The sequence below is a fragment of the Oncorhynchus tshawytscha genome, linkage group LG09 (genome assembly GCF_018296145.1).
Source record: "Oncorhynchus tshawytscha isolate Ot180627B linkage group LG09, Otsh_v2.0, whole genome shotgun sequence".
Lineage (NCBI taxonomy): Eukaryota > Metazoa > Chordata > Actinopteri > Salmoniformes > Salmonidae > Oncorhynchus > Oncorhynchus tshawytscha.
In genome coordinates, this window is record NC_056437.1 from 46,154,308 (window position 1) to 46,182,215 (window position 27,908).

Sequence of the window (27,908 nt, forward strand, 5' to 3'; positions counted from 1 at the left end):
ATGCCCAAAAAAAGGAAACGCCAATAGTGTCTTAATAGGGCGTTGTGCCACCATGAGCCAGAACAGCCTCAATGTGCCTTGCCATAGATTATACACGTTTCTGGATGGAACTCTATTGGAGGGATGTGACACCATTCCATGAGAAATTCCATAATTTGGTGTTTTGTTGGTCTCAAGCACCACTCCAGAATCTCGCATAAGTGTACAATTGGGTTGAGATCTGGTGACAGATGGCCACATCATATGGTTTACATCGTTTTCATGCTCATCGAACCATTAAGTGACCATTAATGCCCTGTGGATGGGGGCATTGTCATCCTATGGGGGCATTGTCATCCTATGGGGGCATAGCCATGTTAGCCAAAACAATGGGCAACCGGGCCTGCCCAGCATTTTATACATGACCCTAAGCATGTTGGGATGTTAATTGCTTAGGAATTGCTGAGGAACCGCACCTGTGTGAAAGCACCTGCTTTCAATATACTTTGTATCCATCATTTACTCAAGTGTTTCCTTTCTTTTGGCAGTTGCTGTACCTGTCATAATTCTATCATAATATTTTTCATTTCAGTACAAAAAGAGGACTTGGGGGTTTGTAGTGTGGGGTTTGTAGCAGAGAGGGGCTGGGTTAGAGCCCGTGGTGAGTAGTGGAGTGTGCTGTGGTAACTCCTGCTGTCTGTGAAGTGCAGCAATGGTCGGTTTCAGTTGCATTGAGCACATGTCTCCACAAGAGGGAGTCAAAATTAGGAGTCAGGGTGGCTAGTCTTCTCACTGCCAAGTTCACAGTCCGTCACTACAAAAGGGTGATCCAGGAGTCTGTGAGAGAAGCCACATATACACAAGTATCTGAATTGTGTGCGTATGTATGTAGAGGAGGATTTTGTGGATAACATGGGAGAGGGGTCATAAACGCTGCTGTGTGTCGTGTATCAGGACTTCAATACTGGGGTGGAAGTGTAAACTCTATTCTGTGTGTGTATGTGAAGGGAGGGGAGTGTACTCCAGCCCCATTGGCAACAACAGCTGCTGAGTTGCAACTCCTGACCACTGTAGTCCGTATATCCTGTGTGCTCTTTCTATCATTTGTGAGAAACAATCACAGAGTGATTTTGTGAAGTGAGGAGTGAGACTAAGTGTGTCTCTCAGCTCTCATCCTCAGGGTGTTGGTGGTCCAGAAGCCGGACGTGCGTGAAGGGAAAGTGGCCATGCTTGCCCTTGCACTCGCCCTCCCACTGGCCGTTCACGTTGATCTTGGTCACTTTTACCATGTCTCCGACCTGCAGAAACACACACAGGTTAGAGTATAGAGATAGATTGGAAAGAAACAAGACCTTCAGGGGTCTGTAATGTGTGGCTCTTAAAAAGCCTTTATCGGGCTCAATGGTGTTCTATAATTAGTCATTTAAAGTAGCCTAATCAATCAACTATAATCTCTAACCCAGGTCAGTTTCCACTTCAAATACACTCAGGGATGGGATTGACCCAAACCCTGTAAGCGAATTAATAAGCTACAAAGCAGCACAGTCCTACTAAGCCTGTGTTACACACTACACCCATGCCCCATCTATAATCTCCATGCTGCTTCACTTTCTGCAGTGCAAATACATGGGTGCATCCCAAATGGCACCCTGGCCTATTCCTTACGTAGTGCAGAATCTTTAACCAAAAGCATTGCACTTCATAGGGAATCGGGTGCCATTTGGGACTTAGCCCATGTTCCTCTCATGACATACAGTATACCAGTGGGTGTGTTTCTTCACAGGAATGCTCTTTACCAACAGTGAGATTGGACACATGAGCTGCAAGACATGAACTGTGAGGCAACCTTTGCTCAGGAATTGCCATTTGTACTGTACGACTCAACAAAAATCAAGGGAAAACTATGCATGAACACATTATGTATGTTATTGTGTGTATTTGCACGTGTGTATGTTCGAGTGTGCCTGCCTGCGTTTGCATATGTATGCTTACAGGCAAGAGTAAGCAATTGCAGCAGCACCCTGGCTCTCAGAGCGGAGAAAAGATATAGGCACATGACATGAAACAGAAAAGAGGGAGAGAGCGCCATAGACGGGTGGAGAACAGCGGGACAGAGGAAGGCGAAGAAAGGGGGCGAACCAATACCTCCAAGGCGAGGGCCGTCTTGTCGTAGGCGTTGGGCACCCTCTTCTGAATGGCACGGGCGTAGACAGGCCCATTCTGCAGGTTGGGCAGGGGTGTATTGCCCACAGGCTGGGCATACTGGCCCGGCTCCCCCAGAGGCGGGGGCAGCTGGGGAGCTGCTCCGTCGGTAGTGCTGGCTCCAACACCTGCCGGTACTCCGCCTACTCCTCCGCCAGGCCTCCCTGCCACCGGAGCCACCAAGGAGTTGGGCGAGGCAGGCCGGTACTTCTCCACGTAGGGCACGGGAATCATGCCGACACGGCCCTCTTGGTTGGCCGCGTTCCACCACTGCTCCTCAGGCTTCTCCAGCACGCGCAGCACGTCACCCTTGCGGAAGGGCAGGTCCTCCTCGTCGTTGCCAGGGAAGTCGAAGAGGGCGCGAACAAACTCTGCCTCCTGTAGGGCGCCGCCTGATGCAGCAGCGGCACAGCTCACGAAGCCTGCATGCTTGGCCTTGCTGATGGGCTCGATCAGAGTGGTGGTGTCCAGGTAGTGGATCTTGTAGAACTCCAGCAGGGCGGGAAGGGCGTCAAACTCCTGATCCCCGATGCGGAACCGTGGGGGGGCCAGACCTGGCGGGTGAGGCAGGGGGAAAGGATGGAGCAGTTTGTTATGTCATGCCATTACCCCGGCTGATCTAACAACGCATGGTGGACCAATGGGTGATTTTCCCTTCTGCCTCAATGGCAGTGTTGTAGTAAATGTCTGACATTGATGCAATTAATTTTGTTGAAATTGTTTATGTAAAAGCTGATGTTGGCTTAGGTCTCATGCTTTTATAGAGTTATCCCAAGCTGAGGTGACCTAGGCTCCTGCTGTTGCCTACCCTATTCTGGAGAAAACCACTCTCCTGTGTCATGACGTTGGCCTGGGGGTAGGTTTATGACAGTCATATATACCCCTTCCCCCCTTTTTCCTCTCTCTACCCTACTGATGTTACATTTGCAAAACCCTTGGTTAACAGAGATTCTGGGAACATCAGAAGGTGGGGGGGGAATGAACTATATTCTGGTAATCAGACCAATTGAACATATGCGGTGGTACTTAATGAATATGATGTCAGTTCGGTTGTCATCTGATACATTCTCATCAATGATAAGATGACAACCTTTACAGTGGAAAGTCTACACATCAGAGTTATCGGATTCACATGGAATTGTTGTTCAATTTAAATGTTTGAATATGAAATTATTCGTGATGGGATGAAATGTGATTTTAGCTTCTAAAATGTGAGATTTGGGTTTTCATAAGATAGGGCTCTGCTCAATCAGTGGCCCGCCCCTGTGAAGGGACTTGTGCTATAAAACTTTTCAAACACACCCTCCTCTCCCTTCCTATATAAGCCCTTGACGACAATATAACCTGCTGTCCCAAGGACATGAGGACAACGGTCCGATGTTAGAATGGTTCAGATAATAACTACAGAACGAAGCCAACATCAGCGTGAGCTTTGGTTGCGAATGGTATGAACTTTGAACTCTTATTCACTACAGAAGTGATACCTCCTAGCCGTTGAGTTAGCAACAGCCTCTGCAAACGAGCGTCAGGAAGGAACAGACAGAGTATCCCGTCTATCACCCATCGACGTTACTACAACGTATTCAATTTACCAGCAGAGACATTCTTCAAAAGAACAAAGGACTCGGTTGGGCAACACGGCCTTCCATCAACCTACCGAAGTGCAGCTCAGAGTAAATATTTATTGCATTTTTCTTTTCCAAATGGGCAGTAATTTAGAATGCATAAGATACTATATTTATGATAGCACAGCTTCGCCCTTTGTTCCCGCTCTTTCACTCAAACCCAGCCCCTTTTCTTTTGTGTAACAAGCTGTCATATCTGTTCCGCCCGCTAGGGACGTTTTCCTTCATGACGTAATTTGTAATCAAGTTATGATTTAATTATGTTTAATTATCTGATAATTATATTTAATTATCAGAATTATGTCTAATTCTGTGTGATTAGTTAGCTATTTAGTAAATAAATAATTAAAGCCAATTTTGTATTGCTGGTTCAACTTGTTAGCCAGGGTTCGTGCAGATAACCAAGAATTTACAACTTATTTACAATTAATATTGACTGCTATTGATGTAAAATATTACCAGGTCTTTAAGAGTTTATTCGGAAGGTAACAGCTCTATAAATATTTTTTTGTGGTGCCCGACTCTCTAGTTACTTGGGCGGTAGTGTAGCCTAGTTGTTAGAGCGTTGGACTAGTAACCGAAAGGTTGCAAGTTCAAATCCACAAGCTGACAAGGTACAAATTTGTCGTTCTGCCCTTGAACAAGGCAGTTAACCCACTGCCGTCATTGAAAATAAGAATATGTTCTTAACTGACCTGCCTAGTTAAATAAAGGTAAAATATAAATAAATTACATTTACACGATTAGCTCAATAAGGTAATATTAATAATAATAATTTTACAGAACAGCATGTCATATCACTTAATCCGACATAGCCAAAGACACGACACCTGGAAGAGCCTCACAGCTAAAAAAAAAAAAGATTCTGACAATGGAGCCTTAACAAAAAAATGTATCTCAAGTCAAGGAGTTAGCTGAAATAGTTAGTATTTAAGTCTCCCACGTCTTAACATACAGCATGCATACGCTCCCAGTCACAATTTCTTTGCAAGTTTATTAAGAAAAACAAATCTGTTCAAGGGGGTCATCGTCATAATACATTTCAATGCCACCCACAGTGTCTGGGTCTAAGAAGACACAGGCCTACTCATTCAATAGTTTGATTAAATTTCAAAGCATAGCTAATCGTCACACCATTGTCTTCCAATAGGTGGCGTCATTTTAACGTGATACGCAGTTGCCATCTGTAATACAAATTGTGGAACTAATCTCTGAAAAACGTGATTTTGCTCATCCGCTTCCACTAGTTCCTAAATCACTCCACTGTGATACACTGGGCTGGCTACTACGGCAAACCATGCTCGACGAGCTGTGCAAACTTCCTCCAGTTAGAAGCTTACTTCTAGCTTGTTTGAATGGCCATTGTGGTAGCTCATTTGCAAGCTTGCCGATTAAGTTCTACGGCACTAAAGTTATGGGACTGTTCTCAGAAATCACATGTATTTGACAGCTGGTACTGTGCCTCGCTACTGTAACATTTAGCCAGTGCCATAACATCGCAGATTGAGCAGTGAACTAGTCACGGCAGAACAGAAACTGCATTATCATTAAAACATGAACTGTGCTATTAGCTGGAATTTCACTACAGTGGATAGCTACAGCGCCTTCAGAAAGTATTCACAACTCTGACTTTTTCCACATGTTGTTGTGTTACAGCCTTTTGTCACTGTCAAAGTGAAAAGGAAGGCTGTTCAGAACAGAAATATCCCAAAACATGCAACCTGTTTGCAACAAGGCACTAAAGTAATACTGCAATAAAAGTGGCAAAGCAAAAAACTTTTTGTCCTGAATACAGAGTTATGTTTAGGGCAAATCCAATACAACACATTACGGAGTACCACTCTCTATGGTTTCCGAGCTCGTCACAGGTGCACCTCAGCCACGCTCAAGGTACTAAACGATATCATAACCGCCATCGATAAAAGACAGCACTGTGCAGCAGTCTTCATCAACCTGGCCAAGGCTTTCTACTCTGTCAATCACCGTATTCAGACTCAATAGCCTTGGTTTCTCAAATGACTGCCTCGCCTGGTTCACCAACTACTTCGCAGACAGAGTCCAGTGTGTTAAATCGGAGGGCCTGTTGTCCGGACCTCTGGCAGTCTCTATGGGGGTACCACAGGGTTCAATTCTCGGGTCGACTCTTTTCTCTGTATAAATCAATGATTTCGCTCTTGCTGCGGGTGATTCCCTGATCCACCTCTACGCAGATGACACCACTCTGTATACATCTGGCCCTTCTTTGGACACGGTGTTAACTAACCTCCAAACAAGCTTTGATGCCATACAACACTCCGTGGCCTCCAACTGCTCTTAAACGCTAGTAAAAACCAAATGCATGCTTTTCAACCGTTCACTGCCCGCACCCGTCCGCCCGACTAGCATAACTACCCTGGACGGTTCTGACGTAGAATATGTGGACAACTACAAATACCTAGGTGTCTGACTAGACTGTAAACTCTCCTTCCAGACTCATATTAAACATCTCCAATCCAAAATTAAATCTAGAATCGGCTTTCTATTTCGCAACAAAGCATCCTTCACTCACGCCGCCAAACTTACCCTAGTAAAACTGACTATCCTACCGATCCTCAACTTTGGCGATGTCATCTACAAAATAGCTTACAATACTCTACACAGCAAATTGGATGCAGTCTATCACAGTGCCATCCGTTTGTTACCAAAGCCCCTTAAACCACCCACAACTGCGACCTGTATGCTCTAGTCAACTGGCCCTCACTACATATTTGTCGCCAGACCCAATGGCTCCAGGTCCTCTATAAGTCTATGCTAGGTAAAGCTCTGACTTATCTCAGCTCACTGGTCACGATAACAACTCCCTCCCGTAGCACGCGCTCTGCTATTTGCTGCTCTTTTGCACACCAGTGTCTCTACTTGCACATCATCTGTTCATTTATCACTCCAGTGTTAATCTGCTAAATTGTAATTACTTCACTACTATGGCCTATTTATTGCCTTCCTCCTCACGCCATTTGCACACACTGTATATAGACTTTTCCCTATTGTGTTATTGACTGTACGCTTGTTTATTCCATGTGTAATTCTGTGTTATTGTTTGTGTTGCACTGCTTTGCTTTATCTTGGCCAGGTCGCAGTTGTAAATGAGAACTTGTTCTCAACTAGCTTAGCTGGTTAAATAAAGGTGAAATATTAATATTTTTTTAAATAAATATTTTCAAGCACAGTCATGTTATGGGTATGCTTGTAATCATTAAGGACTGGGGAGTTAAATCTATGGCAAGAATTGAAAATGGTTATCAAGCATTGATCAACAACCAAATTGACCGAGCTTCAAGAATTTTGAAAATAATAAAATGGGCAAATATTGTATAATCCAGGTGTTTAAAGCTCTTGGGGACTTACCGAGGAAACCTTTACAGCTTTAATCGCCACCCAAGGTGGTTATAACCTTTGGCGATGAATACTTGAGTAAATGAGATATTTATGCATTTAATTTTCAATATATTTGGTAACATTAATAAAAACATGTTTTCACTGTCATTATGGGGTATTGTGTGATGGGCGAGAAAAAAATAATTAAACTATTTTGAATTCAGGCTGTAACACAAAATGTGGAATAAGTCAAAGGGTATGAATACTTTCTGAAGGCACTGTAAGCTAGAGGGAGTATTCAGCATGGAGTGTGTGAACTGGCGTTGTTAGCATCCCTTTTGTTTCATATGGATTGAGGAGGCTGATTCAGCTAGCAAGCACAATAGCCTCTAGCTAATTGTTGCGCACATTTCAAAATTCACAAATACTGGTCCAACAACCACTAAACTCAGAGGTAAAATCAAGTAGTTAAGACATGCTCGGGAATAAAATGTCAAATTAGCTATGGATTTATCATTTTTGGTCGGATTAATTCAGACAAATGTTCAAAAACGCACAAAAAGCTTTTTCTCATTTTGTGCAGAAATGTATTTACTTCCCTGTTAGTGAGCATTTCTCCTTTGTCAAAATAATCAATCCACCTGATAGGTGTGGCATATCAAGAATCTGATTATACAGTAGAGGTCGACCGACTATGTTTTTCAACGCCGATACCTATACCGATTATTGGAGGACCAAAAGGCCGATACCGATTAATCTGACAATTAAAAAAAAAAATTGTATTTATTTATTTGTAATAATGACAATTACAACAATACTGAATGAAAACTTTTATTTTAACTTAATATAATACATCAATCAAATCAATTTAGCCTTAAATAAATAATGAAACATGTTCAATTTTGTTTAAATAATGCAAAAACAAAGTGGTGGAGAAGTAAAAGTGCAATATGTGTCATGTAAAAAAGCTAACGATTAAGTTCCTTGTTCAGAACATATGAAACCTGGTGGCTCCTTTTAACATTAGTCTTCAATATTCGCAGTTAAGACGTCTTAGGTTGTAGTTATTATAGGAATTATAGGACCATTTCTCTCTACACCATTTGTATTTCATATACCTTTGACTATTGGATGTTCTTGTAGGCACTTTAGTATTGCCAGTGTAACAGTATAGCTTCCATCCCTCTCTCCTCGCCCCTACCTGGGCTTGAACCAGGAACACATCGACAACAGCCACCCTCGAAGCATCGTTACCCATCGCTCCACAAAAGCTGCGGCCCTTGCAGAGCAAGGGGAACAACTTCTCCAAGTCTCAGAGCGAGTGACGTTTGAAACGGTATTAGCGCGCACCCCGCTAACTAGCTAGCCATTTCACATCGGTTACACCAGCCTAATCTCAGGAGTTGATAGGCTTGAAGTCATAAACAGTGCAATGCTTGAAGCATTGCGAAGAGCTGCTGGCAAACGCACGAAAGTGCTGTTTGAATGAATGCTTACGAGCCTGCTGCTGCCTACCATGCTCAGTCAGACTTCTCTATCAAATCTTAGACTTAATTGTAACATAATAACACACAGAAATACAAGCCGTAGGTCATTAATATGGTCAAATCCGGAAACTATCATTTCAAAACTAAAACGTATATTCTTTCAGTGAAATACGGAAACCGTTCTGTATTTTATCTAACGGATGGCATCCATAAGTCTAAATATTCCTGTTACATTGCACAACCTTCAATGTTATGTCATAATGACGTAAAATTCTGGCAAATGAGTTCGCAACGAGCCAGGCGGCCCAAACTGTTGCATATACCCTGACTCTGCTTGCAATGAACGCAAGAGAAGTGACACAATTTCCCTAGTTTTATATTTTTATTTTAACTTTATTCAACTAGGCAAGTCAGTTAAGAACAAATTCTTATTTTCAATGACACCCAAGGAACAGTGGGTTAACTGCCTTGTTCAGGGGCAGAACGACAGATTTGTACCTTGTCAGCTCAGGGATTTGATCTTGCAACCTTCCATTTACTAGTCCAACACTCTAACACTCTAACCACTAGGCTACGCTCCTTCCCCATATTGCGTGCTAACATGTCTTTTAACTAAATATGCAGGTTTAAAAATATATACGTCTATGTATTGATTTTAAGAACGGCATTGATGTTTATGGTTAGGTACTTTCGTGCAACGATTATGCTTTTTTCCCGCAAATGAGCTTTTGTTAAATCAGACCCTGTTTGGCGAAGTTAGCTGTCCTTGTTAGGAAGAAATAGTCTTCACAGTTCGCAACGTGCCAGGCGGCCCAATCTGCTGCATATACCCTGACTCAGTTGCACAGAACGCAAGAGAAGTGTCAATTTCCCTAGTTAAAAGAAATTCATGTTAGCAGGCAATATTAACTAAATATGCAGGTTTAAAAATATATATTTGTGTATTGATTTTAAAGAAAGGCATTGATGTTTATGGTTAGGTACACATTGGTGCAACAACTTTTTTCGCAAATGCGCTTGTTATATCATCACCCGTTTGGAGAAGTAGGCTGTGATTCGATGAGAAATTAACAGGCACCGCATCGATTATATGCAACGCAGGACAAGCTAGATAAACTAGTGATATCATCAACCATGTGTAGTTAACTAGTGATTATGTTAAAAATTATTGTTTTTTATAAGATACGTTTAATGCTAGCTAGCACCTTACCATGGCTCCTTGCTGCACTCGCATAACAGGTAGTCAAGACTGCCACGCAGTCTCCCCGTGGAGTGCAATGTAATCGGCCATGATCGGTGTCCAAAAATGTTGATTACCGATTGTTATGAAAACTTGAAATTGGCCCTAATTAATCAGTTAATCGATTAATTGGTCGACCTCTATTATACAGCATTATACATTACAGAGGTGCACCTTGTGCTGGGGACAAAAGGCCACTAAAATGTGCAGCACAACACAATGCCACAGATGTCTCAAGTTGAGGGCACATGCAATTGACATGCTGACTGCAGGAATGTCCACCAAAGCTGTTGCCAGAGAATTGTATGTTCATTTATCTACCATAAGTCACCTCCGTAATTTTAGAGAACTTGGCAGTACGTCCAACCTGCCACACAACCGCAGAACACATGTAACCATGCCAGCCCAGGACCTCCACATCAAGCTTCTTCACCTATGGGATCGTGTGAGACCAGCCACCTGCACAGCTGATGGAACTGAGAAGTATCTCTGTCTGTATTAAAGCCCTTTTGTGGGGAAAAACTCATTCTGATTGGATGGCCCTGGCTTCCTAATGGCTGCACCCATATGCTCAGTCATGTGTCATAGATTAGGCCCTAATGAATTTATTTCAATTGACTGATTTCCTTATATGAACTGTACCTCAGTAAAATCATTGAAATTGTTGCATGTTGCGTTAATATTTTGGTTTAGTATAGCTAAATTACGTGGTTAGCTTCTTCCATAATCAAGCTTCTATTGGTAACAGCAGATAATTCCCTCCTGGATCAAGAGACTTGCTGTCTAATATTGGTTTTCTGCATGCAGCATTTTTTAGTTACTTGTATAACTTTGAGCTGGGATGTCTGTCCTGCAAATACTTTAGGTCAGAGACTGTATAAAATGTTCTCAATACCCTCGTTGGCATTTAGTTTGCATTCTCTATGGGATTGTACATGTACTTGTTAGCATTGCTAACCTTCGGATGAAAAAGGCTCAGTGGGGTTTGAAAATAGCGCCCCTTGTGTTGGGTATGAAGGTATAACAATCTGGATATCGTCAAAGCTTTATCATATCAGTGTTTGTGAGTTATCAGAGATATCAGGCGCATGTGAGATGGGATGCGCTAATTTCAAAGTTGCATATTCGAGTCGCATCAGGGAGACTTTTTGCACGTAGCTAACCCTAACCATAAACATAATCCTTATATGTTACAGGAATTATTCTAACCTGCTGCGTAAAGCCATTTCTGATATTGGCAGCATCCAATCTGTCAAAAACACAGATCAGTGCAGATGGTCGTTACGATATCAGAATGAGGTAACAAATAAGAACTGAGCCTGTGTAAAAAATAAATAAAAAAACAGGGCAGGAACACAGGCATTCCACACACACCATTCGGAATAGTCATCCTCCAATTGTGACAGCCTGTCCATTCATTCACAGGATCAGCCCAACCCACTCCTTTCACTCCGTCTACCAGGTTCTTACTAAACAGAAAGTACCTAAAACTCCAGCTGACAAGACTAAAACAGACCTTTGAAAACCCACTATTACAGTTTTTTTTTTAAACAGCCACCACCAGTCTTATATACTGTATGTAGTTCACTAAGCACACGCTAGCTACATGACCATCACAGCTAACGACGTAACGCTAGGGTTGCTTCCGTTGCAACATAATAATACATTATTTTCAGTCCTTAGCTAACATCAGTAGACATCTAACTAACGTTAACTAGATGTTCATAGCTTAGCCAGAGTGTTTAAACAAATAGCTTCGGTCTTTGGTTTAGCTTAGCTAACTAGCTATGTCTGCCTGGTGTAACGTTAGTTAGCTGGCTAGCTCGCTATCTTACCTGATCCAGATTGCCGGTTGTTGCTGATGCTGTTAATTATATAATGTGAGACTTTTGAGTTTTCTGAGACGGATAGCACGTAGTCCCCAGGACTGGTAATCGAGTCCCTGACTAGGAACACGCCATGTCTCTGACCCTGTAAGAGAGAAACCGCCTCCTGTCGGCTCAACCTTCCCCAGTACCAGCTAGCACGGTCCTCGGCATCAAAATTCCCGGCCATGGCTCCAAATCCACTCCGAGTATCCAAGGCCTTCCCCTTGCCTCTCCCTATTCGCAATCGGGAATCAACTCATACAAAAACTTTGGTTCACTAAGGAACACGCTCCGGGAAAAAAAACATGGCATCGATACCGCTTTAAACCGTTACATCTATGTACATTTCACAGACTCCCACGAAACAATACAGTTAACCCCTTAATTAAGAATTAATTGTGGCAACCAGAAATCTATAATTTATTTGTCAAGGCGTTTTAAAATAAATCTCTTAAGTAATTTGCAATATAAAACTCAGAGGCTGAAATGGCGGATCTTTGGGGAAAGATTGACCTCATCCACCGGATGTAAATGAGGTGTAGCTAGTCATGATGGAGCATGTCATGATGGGCATCACATCCATCCATTTTGAGAAGGTCGAGAAATAATATTGATTAATCAATTACCAAAAGTTCACCTCTGACTTCAACTCATCTGGTTGCTTGTTGAATATTAGACTACCTGGTTATTTAGCCAGGACTGCAGAATTTTGTTCTTGATGAATATAAGTAAAGTCTATGCAGCTTCAACAATTTGACACTAGATGTCACTCAAATGCCACTTAATTGTATTTACATTTGAAATGTTTGTCATTTAGCAGGCGGTCTTATGCAGAGCGACTTACAGTTAATAAGTAATTCATCTTAAGTTAGCTAGGTGGGACAAACACATATCTCAGTCATAGTAAGTACATTTTTCCTCAAAACGTACTTATCAGCAAAGTCAGTGCTAGGGGGGAAACGACTCAAGTGCTAGTGTTAGTTCATGCTGTGGGATTATTTAAGGTATTCTTTGAAGAGTTACGGTTTCAGATGTTTTTGGAATGGAATAAATGGAACAAAGTCAAACATGTGGTTTCCATATGTTTGATACCTTTCCAGTTATTCCATCCAAGCCATTAAAATGAGCCTGTCCTCCTATAGCAACTCCCACCAGAACAGAAACCTTGTACGGTAAAAGTTGAATACCCCTGTTGTAAAGCATGAACCTGCAGGATAAAGTCACTGCTTTGATGTTTTCAGAGAATGACAGGATGTTGTCTAGGGTCACGCCAAGGTTTATGTACTCTGAGAGGGGGACACCGTGGAGTTGTCAACCGTGATGTAGAGGTCTTGGAGCGGGCAGGCCTTCCCCGGGAGGAAGAGCAGCTCCGTCTTGTCGAGGTTGAGCTTGAGGTGGTGGGCCAACAACCAAGCTGAGATACCTGCCAGGCACGCAGAGATGCGTCACCACCTGGGTGGCAGAAGGGGGAAAGGAGAAAAGTAGTTGAGTGTCATCCGCATAGCAATGATAGGAGAGACCATGTGAGGATATGATGGCGCCTAGTGACTTGGTTTATAGAGCAAAGAGGAGAGGGCCTAGAACCGAGCCCTGTGGGACACCAGTAGCGAGAGTACGTGGTGCACACACAGATCCTCTCCACACCTGGTAGGAGTGGCCTGCCAGGTAGGATGCAATCAAAGAGTGTGCAGAGCCGGAGACGCCCAGCCCTGAGAGGGTTGAGAGGAGGACCTGATGGTTCACGGTGTCGAAGGCAGCGAATAGAGGATAGCGAGTCAGCTTTGGCAGTGCGGAGAGCCTCCATGACAGAGGAGAGCAGTCTCAGTTGAGTGACCTATCTTGAAGCCTAGGGAAGATGTAAGGGGGAATCAAAATCATGCAGCCAGATACTGAAAAGTGTTTTTTAAGTTACCTACTAGGTTAGGACAGCAGTCATTATTACATCCATAATTAACAAGTAGTTATGTCATGTTACTTGTGTAATGTCATAAGGGCATTAATTAATGATATTCTACATATTGCTCTGTGAGTCTATGACATCAGACTCTCTCAAATGCCATCTCAATGGACAAAAAAATGTGATGTCTCAATTCCTCGAAAAGAGATGAACTAGTTATTTTGAGGTAACATGGTGACACTTATGACAACATTTTGGCACACATTTAAACTTTAAAACTTTCCTGTGTTTTTAATATATTTTTAAAGATATCATAAGTAGAAAATCATGATCTGTCCCATCTATAAACTATCTTACTAATTTATTTGTATATTTTCCAAGTAGAACAAAAGCTATTGAAACTTGCTGGATTTTATAGGCTGGTTTCAGACACAGATTAAGCTTTGTCCAGGGCAAGTATCCACAAAGAGTGGATACTTTCAGAGTAGGAATGCTGATCAAGGGTCTGTCCATATAACCTTATTCATAAAAATAATAATTACATTTCTATAGCGCTCTGCATAAGATCTCAAAGCCCTTCAAGAGCAAAAAACAAATAAGCAATATATCATGACAGGTCAACCAATAGAGGCAGAGTCTTTGAAAGCTGCATCCTCTGATGATGGGGAGGGTCAGTTTATGGCTTGAGCAGAGAGAGCTGGTCAGAGGATGGTAAATGATGGTGATTGAGTCTGCTGATGATGTTGTAGAGGGCAAGTCTGGGACACAACGTGAGTCTTAGAGCCACTGGGCTTCTCCTCTTCCATTCTATGTAGCACCCACTTGGAGATTCTCCATTGAAAATGTTGTAATCCAGAGCTGTGTTCGAATACCCATACTAACATACTGTTAACATACTGTATACTACATACTTAAGGAGTATATACTACATACTATGTAATATTAGTTAATTTTAGTATACTGTAAACAAACAGTATCTTTTCAGTTGAGCATACTAGCTCTTTGCCAGTCTACCGGAACTTGATGCTGTTGCTATGCAACCTCTTGCTAGCTAGTTAGTATAACAAATTACAAAATTGTGTTCTTAAATTCAATCTGAAGTGCCAAATTCCGCTTGTAAATTCAGACTCAGCTAGCACAGTGGATCTAGGCCGATTCCGGCTGAGAGTTGGGGCACTAGGCTGAGAGTCAGACTCCGCCGAAGTCATGTGGCCCGAGTCTGGGCCACCTTCGGCAGTATTACTTATAGCTAGGATGCGGGGATTGGGCTCTGGCTGATTCCGGTGTGAGTTATCTGCCCCAAATGTATTACTTGAGGCTATGTTAATTCTTAACCCATAACTTTATATAGTTCATTCAAAAGGGTGGTTCCGTCAGGCTCACTGACCTCACTCAGGGGTGTGGCTTGTCACTTATACAAAGTTACGTAAAACTATTATCTCTTATGGCTCCTAAAATCATATCCCTCTCTTAACAAAAACTCTAATCATTTTTCATATTTCATGCACAATGCAGAGGATGCAAACTTTGTGCATGTAGTATAACTTTAAGTTACAGTATTTCCTCTACAGTATAAATGTTTTATGACATGACAAAATAACAACCAAACCAACATCAGTGTTCTTTTAGGTCACCTCTGACCATTCCCCACGTTCTATATTAGAAATATTGTTCCAGTATTCGCTTTAGAACGTGTTAGAGTTTCAGCAGGAAAATGACTGTGAAGCAAAGGCACATTCCTGTGGTGAACTTTGGAGATAGAGATGCTGAATGTTCTGTCCTTGATTTACAACAGGGTGTGAGCTGTCAACCCCCACCAGTTCCCTTCTCCCCCCTCTGCGGGTGAGAGGGGTCTGGTTGAAGTTATTTATTGCAAAGCTGATCTGATCAGTTTGGATCCTCACAGGACAGTCATGACACTGTAGTGAATACGGTGTAGGTTACACATACACAGTGGTGTAAAGTACTTAAGTACTACTTAAGTAGTTTTTTGGGGTATCTGTACTTTACTATTGATATTTTTGCCAACTTTTACTTCACTATATTCCTAAAAGAAAATAATCTTAACATTCAGTGAAAGTTAAGGACGTTATTCAAAAAACTCAAAATAACCAATCATTTCCATTCTCAGAGCGTTAATAAAACTTTTAAGGAACCAGAGTAAAATGTTCTTAGAACCTCCCTGCAACCTAAAAATAAACATTCCCAGAACAGTTTAAATGTTCACTTCTGTTCCAAGAACGTTTTAAAAAATGTTCGGTTTTACCGGTCAGGAAACGTATGACTTTGTTTCCACAACCAATGTGAAACTAGAAACATACGTTCCCAAAACTTCCAAGGAACCACATATGTTGGGGAGACTGTCAGTTTCAAATCAAATCAAATCAAATGTATTTGTCACATACACATGGTTAGCAGATGTTAATGCGAGTGCAGCGAAATGCTTGTGCTTCTAGTTCCGACAATGCAGAAATAACCAACGAGTAATCTAACAATTCCAAAACTACTACCTTATACACACAAGTGTAAAGGGATAAATAATATGTACATAAAAATATATGAATGAGTGATGGTACAGAATGGCAAAGGCAAGATGCAGTAGATGGTATCGAGTACAGTATATACATATGAGATGAGTAATGTAGGGTATGTAAACAAAGTGGCTTAGTTTAAAGTGGCTAGTGATACATGCATTACATATACATATAGTTTCTCCCTAGGAGAGGTGGGTGTGGAGTCAGGCGCAGGAGAGAGCGAATTGCAAGAAAAGGGTGTTTTATTTACAAGTCCAAAGAACAGGAAAAGGACAACAGTAGCGACAAAACAACAGGAACGTGGTCCCGAAACGACCCGGAGGGCGAGTCGCAGGGCGATCTGGATGGAGGCAGTGGAACTCACCCAGCAGAGATGAGTCCAAGATGTCCCCTACCGGCACCAAGCACCTCTCCTCCGGACCGTACCCCTCCCAATCCACAAGGTACTGCAGGCCCCTCACCCGGCGCCTAGAGTCCAGGATGGAATGTACAGTGTACGCAGGCGGAGGGGCAGGTTTTGAGTCGAGAGCCAGACCCGGTCCCCCGGTGCGAACATGGGGGCCTCATTGCGGTGGAGGTCACCGCTCTCCTTCTGTTGCCCACCGGCCCGTTTCAGGAATTCCTGGATGGCTCTCTAGGTCTCTTTTAAGCGCTGCACCCATTCCTCCACCGCAGGAGCCTTGGTCTGGCTCTGATGCCATGGTACCAGGACCGGTTGATAGCTAAACACGCACTGAAACGGCGACAGGTCCGTGGAGGAGTGGCGGAGTGAATTTTGAGCCATCTCGGCCTATGGGACGAACATCGCCAATTCTCCTAGCCGGTCCTGGCAATACGACCGCAGAAACCTGCCCACATCCTGTGTGAATCTCTCCACCTGCTCATTACTCTCGGTGTGAAAACCCGAGGTGAGGCTGACCGAGACCCTTAGATGTTCCATGAACGCTCTCCAGACCCTGGACGTGAACTGGGGACCCCGATCAGAAATTATGTCCTCAGGCACCCCGTAGTGCCGGAAGACGTGTGTAAACAGGGCCTCCGCAGTCTGTAGGGCCGCGGGGAGACCGGGCAAAGGGAGGAGACGGCAGGACTTAGAAAACTGATCCACAACAACCAGGATCGTGGTGTTCCCCTGTGACGAGGGAAGATCTGTGAGGAAGTCCACCGACAGGTGTGACCACGGCCGCTGTGGAACGGGGAGGGGCTGTAACTTCCCTCTAGGCAGGTGTCTAGGGGCCTTACACTGGGTGCACACCGAACAGGAGGAAACATAAACTCTCACATCCTTGGTCAAGGTGGGCCACCAGTACTTCACCCTAAGACCACGCACCGTCCTATCGATCCCAGGATGACCAGAGGAGGGTAGCGTGTGGGCCCACCTGATCAATCTATCGCGAACACCAAGTGGGACGTACTTCCGACCAGCTGGACACTGTGGTGGCGTGGGTTCTAACCGTGATGCCCGCTCGATGTCAGCGTCCACCTCCCATACCACTGGTGCCACCAGACAAGAGACCGGAAGTATGGGGGTGGGATCGATGGACCGCACCTCGGTATCGTAGAGACGGGACAGTGCGTCGACCTTAGCGTTACGGGAACCTGGTCTATAAGAGATGGTGAAACGAAATCTGGTGAAAAACATCACCCACCAACATCGCCCACCAGTCCAGATGAGAAAAGAGTGTTGCGCCCCCTCAAGCCAATGTCTCCACACCTTCAGAGCTTTTACCACAGCCAGCAACTTCCTGTCCCCCACAACATAGTTTAGAGCGCCGCCCGAACAGGGAGAGGAGCCACCTTCGGTGGAAGTCGTGACAGAGACATTGTCATTTAAATGCATAAAACATGCTGTAATGTAGGCCATAACATTACACTGGATGCAAACCAATCTCGCTCTAGTTTTTCCTTCCCTCGAGGAATGAAAAGAGCAGGGAATAAAATACTGGTCATTAAAAAAACGTGTAGTATGTGCTATTTGACATTATTATTTTTTAACAGTGCTTGACAAGCTTGATGGAGGTTAGAATGACACCTTACCAGATGGGAAGTACTTACTGCCTGGTCCCAGATTGCTCATGTTTGCCAATGGATGACAATGAGTGACAACACACTGGGCACAAACTGGTGGAATCAATGTTGTTTCAACGTAATTTGTCAACGTATTGTGACGTGGAATCTACGTGGAAAAAAGTAATCAATGTAAACTGTTGTTTTGATGGACAAATTTGAACCACATGATTATGTTTTTATGGTAACCAAATTTTAACAGAAACAAACCGTGTATAAATTATGCTGAATTTGTACCTTTAAAACAACGTCAGAACTTCAATGTTACGTATATCCACTATCATTAAAAAACAATAGGCTGGGCATTAACTCCTACTGGAGAATTGATCTATCTACAGCTACCGTTTGATCTCTCATCCAGGGTTTTAACCAAGCCCAGCCCAATAGCTATGTGATGTCGTGAGAATGAATGTTGAGAAATATCCACTTGAATGTTGAGAAATATCCACTTAAACTAAATTGATTCATTGTTACTATCGAATTCATTCCAAAGGGTAGGTTTAGCAGAGCAGAGGAAATGTGACCATACTTTATCACTTATAAATCATCAATAATACTATTTAGGCCTATATAGCATTTGCAAAGTCATCAACAGCTATTGTTTCAATTCAACCCAGGGTTCAACTAAAAATAGACAATACAGCCTGCTCTCAGGCCTAGGGTTTAAAGCTCTGGTTGATTTCAAATGTAATGATATTTAGTGAAATCTATCGCTATGGCCGGTAGTTCACATGCCTATCTCCTCAGAGGAGGAAGGGGAGGACCATCCTCCTCAGTGAATTTCATAGAAAATAAAAATTGTAAAACATTTTAAAAGTTTTCCTTTTAGATAAAACTATACTAAATACAAATCACATCACCAAATAATTGATTCAAACACACTATTCTTCAAAGAAGGTCTACAGTAGCCTCAGCAGCACTCTGTCGGGTAGCACCGTGGTGTAGCCGGAGGACAGCTAGCTTCTGTCCTCCTCTGGGTACATTGACTTCAATACAAAACCTAGGATGGTTTGTATTTAATAGGCTAATGTCTACAAATTAATAATTGATATGTTGAACTCACATATCCATCTCATCCAAAAATCTAAGTTAAAGAATAGGACTTGCTTGGTCTCTCATCTAAAACGTGTATTCAGCAGAGTGTGTCCCCACAGCATCCACTCACTGTCTTCACCAACTTTCTATTCAGAGATATCGAAAAAAAAGAGTGAGCAAGCAAGAGGTACTGTACAGTACGTGATCAGTACAGTACGTCTCTCTCTCTCATTTTCATGTGCCAAGTTCTTTGTGTTGTAGTTGGGTGTAATGACCGACAAAGTCACATGTTATAGCTTCCATTCCAGTTCTATCATACTGCAATGCACATTGAATGCAGCTTATTCTCTTGTCCTAAATATGCTGCATACAGTTGGATCCATCCCACTTAGAGAGGGCATGGACATGGACACAGGGCACATCAATGATACATTCAGTGAGTTGAAACGTCAAAACATTTGATTTTTTTTAATGATACATAGAGCTGACATGATTCCCAATTACACAAGGAAAAATCATTTCTGTTCTACATCAGAATGTTTTGTAACGCTGCACCCTTCTGAACAGACCCCTGAAAGAACAGGGAGTCTAAATTCGCAATGTTCTACAGGGGGCTCCCCTCGAAGTACAGTGCTGTAAAAAAGTATTTGCCCCCTTTCTTATTCTCTCTACTTTTGCATTTTTTTTTCCTGAATGTTATCAAATATTCAACCAAAACCTAATATTAGATCAAGGGAACCTTAAGTGAACAAGTAACACAACAATGACATACTTATTTAATTAACAAAGTTATGCAACACCCAATGCACCTGTGTAAAAAAAAGTAACTGCCCGCTTAAATTCAATAACTTGTGCCACTTTTAGCTGCAAAGACTCCAACCAAAGTCTTCCTGTAGTTGTTGATCAGTTTCTCACGTCGCTGTGGAGGACTTTTAGCCCTCTCTTCTATGCAGAACTGTTTTAACTCAGCGAATTTGTGGGTATTCAAGCATGAACTGCTCGTTTCAAGCCTGCCACAACATCTCAATTGGGATTAGGTCTGGACTTTGACTAGGCCACTCAAAAATGTCACATTTGAGAAGAATTCATGGTTCCTTCTTTTAAGGCAAGTCGTTCAGGTCCTGAGGCAGCAAAGCATCCCCAAACCATCACACTACCACCATCATTCTTGATATTGGTATAAGGTTATTACTGTGGAATGCAGTGTTTGGTTTTCGCCAGGCATAATGGGACCCATGTCGTCCAAAGAGTTATACTTCTGACTCATCTGTCCGTAGAACATTCTTCCAAGAGTGTTGATGATCATCCAGGTACTTCTTGGCAAACTTGACTCAACCTTTTGGACGAGATGGGTCCCATTATGTCTGGCAAATATGGAATGGTGTCAGCTCTATTCATAAGTTTCTATCTGCAACTTGCTGAATGTTTCACTTCACTCAATATATAGCCCCTTCCTATTGGCTGTTTGGATTGGCTGGATGATGATTTGCCAACGCCACTGTGTGCCACGCTCATTCAATATTTTTGTCCTCCGTCTCCATTCACTGGATTCCTCATGTTACAGTCCCATATCTCGTCCTCTAACTCTTCTTCCTCCTCTTCCTCAGTACCGTCCAGTGTCCTCCAGCCTTGCCACTCACCAGAGGTCCCATCCCCAGCTCCAGCCCTGCTTTCCCCCTTGAGTGGCCTGCCGTTGGAGTTCTCTCCATGTGCATGGCCCCCCTGTCCCTGGGCCTCTCCCTGCTCCTGGATGGTGGGCAGCTTGCACTGCTTGGGGCAGCGCTTCCTTAGGCCCATGAGGAAGGGCTGAGGGAGGGAAAGATGTCCATGTGGTTGCCCAGGTCCATCCAGGTGAGGGCAGGGAAGCAGCACTGGTCCTTGAGGGTGTCGGTGAGCTGGCAAAGGACGGCACGCGACAGTGTTACGCACGCCTCTATGAAGAGGGAACGCAACACCCTGCTACAACTAAACTCTCTGTGAAGCGAAAAAGGTATGGACTGTAGGTGCGAGTAAGGATGACAACAGGCAGAATGTGGTACCGTTTACAAGGACTTTATTCCTTTACACAGTAATATGGGGAAAAGGGGCTGGACAGAACCAAAGCAAAGAAAGTAAATCTCAAAGCCCCCCCCTCTCCTATTTTACCTGCCTACCCACTACTTACCTAATTTAGCACCACCTGGTGCCCTAACCAAAATACAAGGGGTGGTCCGCCCAGGTCTTACCTAGTGTGTCTAGACAGCGAATATGCTACGGGTATATGTATGCCCGCGGGCCTCTTGCCTAAGCACTCCCTAGGTACCTTCCCCTTCCCCCCTGGGAACAAATGAAACAGAATATTAAACAATTTCAAACAAACTAAGAAACAAAGGATGTCAAATAAGCTCTATCTGAGCAACAAACTCACAGAACATACCACTTTCCAGCAATGTACTCCCAGCAAAATCAACCTCTATCACAATCAATCTCAGCAATCCCTACCTCCAGCAAAATCTCTACCTCCAAAAAAAAGAGATCTCCCCCCTGAACAGAACACTGGCTTTTATATAGTGTCAGAAGGAATGGGTAATTGGAGACAGCTGCGTCTTGACGAGGGGACGGGGTCAGCTCTCCAATTAGCCCTGGAGTCGACCAATCAGCTGCTTGAGGGATTTCAGGAAGCCATTTCCTGAAATAAACACATGTAAATACACAAACTACAACACATAATCTGGGGAACGTAACAGTCAGCCAGTTGCCGTTGTACGCCAGCATCTGGAGGCAGGGCACCGTGGCCAGCGTCGGCAGCAGCAGTAGCAGTGCCTGTGTAACAGAGTGAGTAGGATGAAGTTGCCCCTCGTCGCTAATGCCTTTTCCCTAATAATGATTAAGGTTAAGATTGGGGGAGGGGAAGCTGATCCTGGATCTGCACCTAAGGAAAACGTCACCCGGAGCATAACATAGTTGAACATGCATCCCTTGTATATTGTGACTTTCACCAAAATTGAGGCACTAGTGTTTATATAGCACATAGTTATTGGAGACAACTGGCTCGGGGAGGTGACTGTGTCTGCGCATTAGTAGGGTGCTGCGCTGGAGATGGGTTACACCATAAAGATAAAACAAACTAACTGAAACAATCGAGGGTTCGATCTCTGTGGGTTACACCATGGAGATAAAACGAACTAAACTCAGCAAAAAAAGAAACGTCCTCTCACTGTCAACTTAGCATGTGTAAACATTTGTATGAACATAAGATTCAACAACTGAGACATAACTGAACAAGTTCCACAGACATATGACTAACAGAAATTGAATAATGTGTCCCTGAACAAAGGCGGGGGGGTCAAAATTAAAAGTAATTCAGTATCTGGTGTGGCCACCAGCTGCATTAAGTACTGCAGTGCATCTCCTCCTCATGGACTACAGCAGATTTGCCAGTTCTTGCTGTGAGATGTTACCCCACTCTTCCACCAAGGCACCTGCAAGTTCCCGGACATTTCTGGGGAGAATGGCCCAAGCCCTCACCCTCCAATCCAACAGGTCCCAGACGTGCTCAATGGGATTGGGATCCGGGCTCATCGCTGGCCCTGGCAGAACACTGACATTCCTGTCTTGCAGGAAATCACGCACAGAACGGGCAGTACGGCTGGTGGCATTGCTCCAAGTCTAATAAATGGTCTCTTTTGACCAGAGCCGTATATTTGTAAAATATACACTTGTAACACACACACACAATTTTAAAAGTACACCAAAAATGAGGGGTCAACGACACTGAAAGTGAACACACACACACACACCACACAGTCACTGTTGACTGGCTGCTAAATGACAGCCTGCTTGCTCTCAGGTGAGCTTACTGATTCAGGGGGATTGAGATAGCACTTTGTTGGTTTCTGAGGTCAGGGCTGCGTCTCATTGAAAAGGAATGAGGCTAGGGAGAAATTATGGAAACCACCAGTGCCTTCAGAAAGTATGCATACCTGTTCACTTATTCCACATCTTGTTGTGTTATAGCATGAATTCAAAATTGATCAAAGAGATTTTTATTCTCACCCCCCCTACACATATATGTTCAATCAGATTTAAGTCAAAACTATTACTCAGCCACTCAGGAACTGTGTTCTTGTTAAGCAACTCCACTGTAGATCTGGCCTTGTGTTTTAGGTTATTATCCAGCTGAAAGGTGAATTAATCTCCCAGTGTCTGGTGGAAAGCAGACAACCAGGTTTTCCTCTAGGATTTTGCCTGTGCTTAGCTCCATTCTGTTTCTTTTTGATCCTGAAAAACTCCCCAGTCCTTAATGATTACAAGCATACCCATAACATGATGCAGCCACAACTATGCTTGAAAATATGGAGAGTGGTACTCAGTAATGTGTTTTATTTGCCCCAAACATAACACTTTGTATTCAGGACAAAAAGTGTTTTGCAGTATTACTTTAGTGCCTTGTTGCAAACAGGATGCGTGTTTTGGAATATTTTTATTCTGCACAGGCTTCCTTCTTTTCACTCTGTCAATTAGGTTAGTATTGTGGAGTAACAACAATGTTGTTGATCCACCCTCAGGTTTGTCCTATCACAGCCATTAAACTCCATTTCACTATTTTAAAGTCACCATGGTGAAATCCCTGAGCGGTTTCCTTCCTCTCCAGCAACGGCGTTAGGAAGGACACCTGTATCTTTGTAGTGACTGGGTGCATTGATACACCATCCAAAGTGTAATTAATAACTTCACCATGCTCAAAGGGATATATTCAATCTCTGCTTTTTTATGTTTTTACCCATCTACCAATAGGTGCCCTTGTTTGCGAGGCATTGGAAAACCTCTCTGGTCTTTGTAGTTTAATCTGTGTTTGCAATTCACTGCTCGACTGAGGGACCTTTCAAATAATTGTATGTGTGGGGGTGTATTGATGAGGTACTCATTCAAACATCATGTAAGACACCATTATTGCACAGTGAGTCCATGCAACATATTGTGTGACTTGTTAAAGCACATTTTCACACCTGAACTTATTTAGACATAACAAAGGGGATGAATACTTATTGTCTCAAGACATTTCAGCTTTCCATTTTTTATTAATTTGTAAAAAAAGAAATAAAATAAAAAGTAAAACATAATTCCACTTTGACATTATGGGGTATTGTGTGTAGGCCAGTGACAAAAATGAAATTTAATCCATTTAAAATTCAGGCTGTAACACACCAACATTTTGAAAAAGGCAAGGGGTGTAATACTTTCTGAAGGTAATGTAGATCACAATTAGGCTTGGGTGGTATAGGCATACCGGGGTATTTTCAAATACCCATGTATGATTTACAATACAGTCAAATAACAGTTTGAACTTTTTTTTCTTGTTTTTTCATCAATTTTAATATTTGGTATTTTTAAATAAATACAGTTGAAGTCTGAAGTTCACATAAACAAGTTTTAATGACTCCAACCTAAGTGTTTCTACCACTCCACAAATGTCTTGTTAACAAACTATAGTTTGGCAAGTCGGTTAGGACATCTACTTTGTGCATGACACAAGTCAATTTTCCAACAATTGTTTACAGACAGATTATTTCACTTATAATTCACTGTATCACAATTCCAGTGGGTCAGAAGTTTACATACACTACATTAACTGTGCCTTTAAACAGCTTGGAAAATTCCAGAGAATGATGTCAAGGCTTTAGAAGTTACTGATAGGCTAATTCACATCATTTGAGTCAATTGGAGGTGTACCTGTGGATGTATTTCAAGGCCTACTGTCAATCTCAGTGCCTCTTTGCTTGACATCATGGGAAAATCAAAAGAAATCAGCCAAGACCTCAGAAAAAAATGGTAGACCTCCACAAGTCTGGTTCATCCTTGGGAGCAATTTCCAAACGCCTGAAGGTACCACGTTCATCTGTGCAAACAATAATACGAAAGTTTAAAAACCATGGGACCACGCAGCCGTCATACCACTCAGGAAGGTAACGTGTTCGGTCTCCTAGAGATGAACGTACTTTGGTGTGAAAAGTGCAAATCAATCCCAAAACAACAGCAAAGGACTTTGTGAAGATGCTGGAGGAAACAGGTACAAAAGTATCTATATCCACAGTAAAACGAGTCCTATATCGACATAACCTGAAAGGCTGCTCAGCAAGGAAGAAGCCACTGCTCCAAAACCGCCATAAATAAGCCAGACTACGGTTTGCAAATGCACATGGGGACAAAGATTGTACTTTTTAGAGAAATGTCCTCTGGTCTGATGAAACAAAAATAGAACTGTTTGGCTGTAATGACCATTGTTATGTTTGGAGGAAAAAGGGGGAGGCTTGCAAGCCGAAGAACACCATCCCAACCGTGAAGCATGGGGGTAGCAGCATCATGTTGTAGGGGTGCTTTGCTGCAGGAGGGACTGGTGCACTTCACAAAATAGATGGCAACATGAGGTAGGAAAATTATGTGGATATATTGAAGCAACATCTCAAGACATCAGTCAGGAAGTTAAAGCTTGGTCACAAATGGGTCTTCCAAATGGACAATGACCCCAAGCATACTTCCAAAGTTGTGGCAAAATGGCTTAAGGACAACAAATTCAAGGTATTGGAGTGGCCATCACAAAGCCCTGACCTTAATCCTATAGAACATTTGTGGGCAGAACTGACAAAGCATGTGCGAGCAAGGAGGCCTAACAACCTGACTCAGTTACACCAGCTCTGTCAGGAGGAATGGGACAAAATTCACCCAACTTATTGTTGGAAGCTTGTGGAAGGCTACCCGAAACATTTGACCCAAGTTAAACAATTTAAAGGCAATGCTACCAAATACTAATTGAGTGTATGTAAACTTCTGACCCACTGGGAATGTGATGAAAGAAAATAAAGCTGAAATAAATCATTCTCTCTACTATTATTATGACATTTCACATTCTTAAAATAAACTGGGGATCCTAACCAACCTAAAACAGGGAATATTTACTTGGATTAAATGTCAGGAATTGTATAAAACTGAGTTTAAATGTATTTGGCAAAGGTGTATGTAAACCTCCAACTTGACTGTACATGCAGTCAACTTGTGCACTATATAAAGCAGATTGCATTCTTAATTTCACCTGTTTCATATTTTTTTCAATTTGAAGCCATTCCCCAAAGCAGCTGATTGAGCCAATGACATGGTCTGTTTGTTAACAAAGAGCACATGGAGAAAACAGAAGTATCCTGATGTGACGATCCACTTGTGTGCAATGAAAGAGAGGTGACCAAGTGACATTTGAAATTCACTACTGTTTGCCAGCTAATTATGTTAAAAGTATATGTAAACTACAGTGGAGGCTGGTGGCAGGAGCTATAGGAGGATGGGTTCATTGTAAATCAAATCAAATTTGATTGGTCACATGCACATGGTTAGCAGATGTTAATGCGAGTGTTGTGAAATGCTTGTGCTTCTAGTTCCGACCATGCAGTAATATCTAACAAGTAATTTCACAACAACTACCTTATTCACACACACAAGTGTAAAGGAATGATTAAGAATGTACATATAAATATATGGATGAGCGATGGCCGAACGGCAAAGGCAAGATGCAGTAGATGGTATAGAGTACAGTATATAAATATGTGATAAGTAATGTAGGGTAGGTAAACATGATTTAAAGTGGCATTGTTTAGGTGACTAGTGATGCATTTACTACATCCAATTATTAATTATTAAAGTGGCTAGAGATTGAGTCTGTTTGTTGGCAGCAGCCATTCAGTGTTAGTGATTTAGCTGTTTAACAGTCTGATGGCCTTGAGATAGGAGCTGTTTTTCAATCTCTCGGTCCCAGCTTTGATGCATCTGTACTGACCTCGCCTTCTGGATGATAGCGGGGTGAACAGGCAGTGGCTCGGGTGGTTGTTGTCCTTGATTATCTTTTTGGCCTTCCTGTGACATCGGGTGGTGTAGATGTCCTGGAGGGCAGGTAAATTTCCCCTGGTGATGCGTTGTGCAGACCTCACTACCCTCTGGAGAGCCTTACGGTTGTGGGCGGAGCAGTTGCCGTACCAGGCGGTGAAACAGCCCGACAGGATACTCTCGATTGTGCATCTGTAAAAGTTTGTGAGTGTTTTTGGTGACAAGCCAAATTTCTTCAGCCTCCTTTTTCACCACACTGCCTATGTGGGTGGACCATTTCAATTTGTCCATGATGTGTACGCCGAGGAACTTAAAACTTTTCACCTTCTCCACTACTGTCCCTTCGATATGGATAGTGGGGTGCTCCCTCCGTTGTTTCCTGAATTCCATGATCATCTCCTTTGTTTTGTTTACATTTTGTTGACAAGGGCCCTCACCTCCTCCCTGTAGGCCGTCTCACCGTTGTTGGTAATCAAGCCTACCACTGTAGTGTCGTCTGCAAACTTGATGATTGAGTTGGATGATTGAGTTGGAGGCGTGCATGGCCACGCAGTCATGGATGAACAGGGAGTACAGGAGAGGGCTGAGAACGCACCCTTGTGGGGCCCCAGTGTTGAGGATCAGCGGGGTGAAGATGTTGTTTCCTACCCTCACCACCTGGGGGCGGCTCATCAGAAAGTCCAGGACCCAGTTGCACAGGGCGGGGTCGAGACCCAGGGTCTCGAGCTTAATGATGAGTTTGGAGGGTACTATGGTGTTGAATGCTGAG

The 27,908-nt window shown here is 43.0% G+C and overlaps 1 protein-coding gene across 1 annotated transcript; it reads right to left on the minus strand.

Moving 5' to 3' along the window:
* On the minus strand, positions 1-12,285 carry LOC112258044 (adapter molecule crk-like). Its single transcript, XM_024432107.2, has 3 exons — positions 11,723-12,285; positions 2,125-2,735; positions 1-1,277 (listed from the first exon to the last, which is right to left on the minus strand). The coding sequence occupies exons 1-3, from the start codon at positions 11,940-11,942 to the stop codon at positions 1,143-1,145; spliced, it is 966 nt and encodes a 321-aa protein (XP_024287875.1). The 5' UTR covers positions 11,943-12,285; the 3' UTR covers positions 1-1,142.
* Between the last annotated feature and the right edge of the window lie 15,623 nt (positions 12,286-27,908).

Bases quoted from the DNA above. Each gene is read 5' to 3' on its own strand.
- LOC112258044 (XM_024432107.2), bottom strand. From the start codon at position 11,942: ATGGCCGGGAATTTTGATGCCGAGGACCGTGCTAGCTGGTACTGGGGA. The intron at 2,736-11,722 runs GTAAGATAGCGA...CTCACCCGCCAG, and splicing joins CAACCGGCAATCTGGATCAG to GTCTGGCCCCCCCACGGTTC. The intron at 1,278-2,124 runs GTATTGGTTCGC...GTGTTTCTGCAG, and splicing joins AGACGGCCCTCGCCTTGGAG to GTCGGAGACATGGTAAAAGT.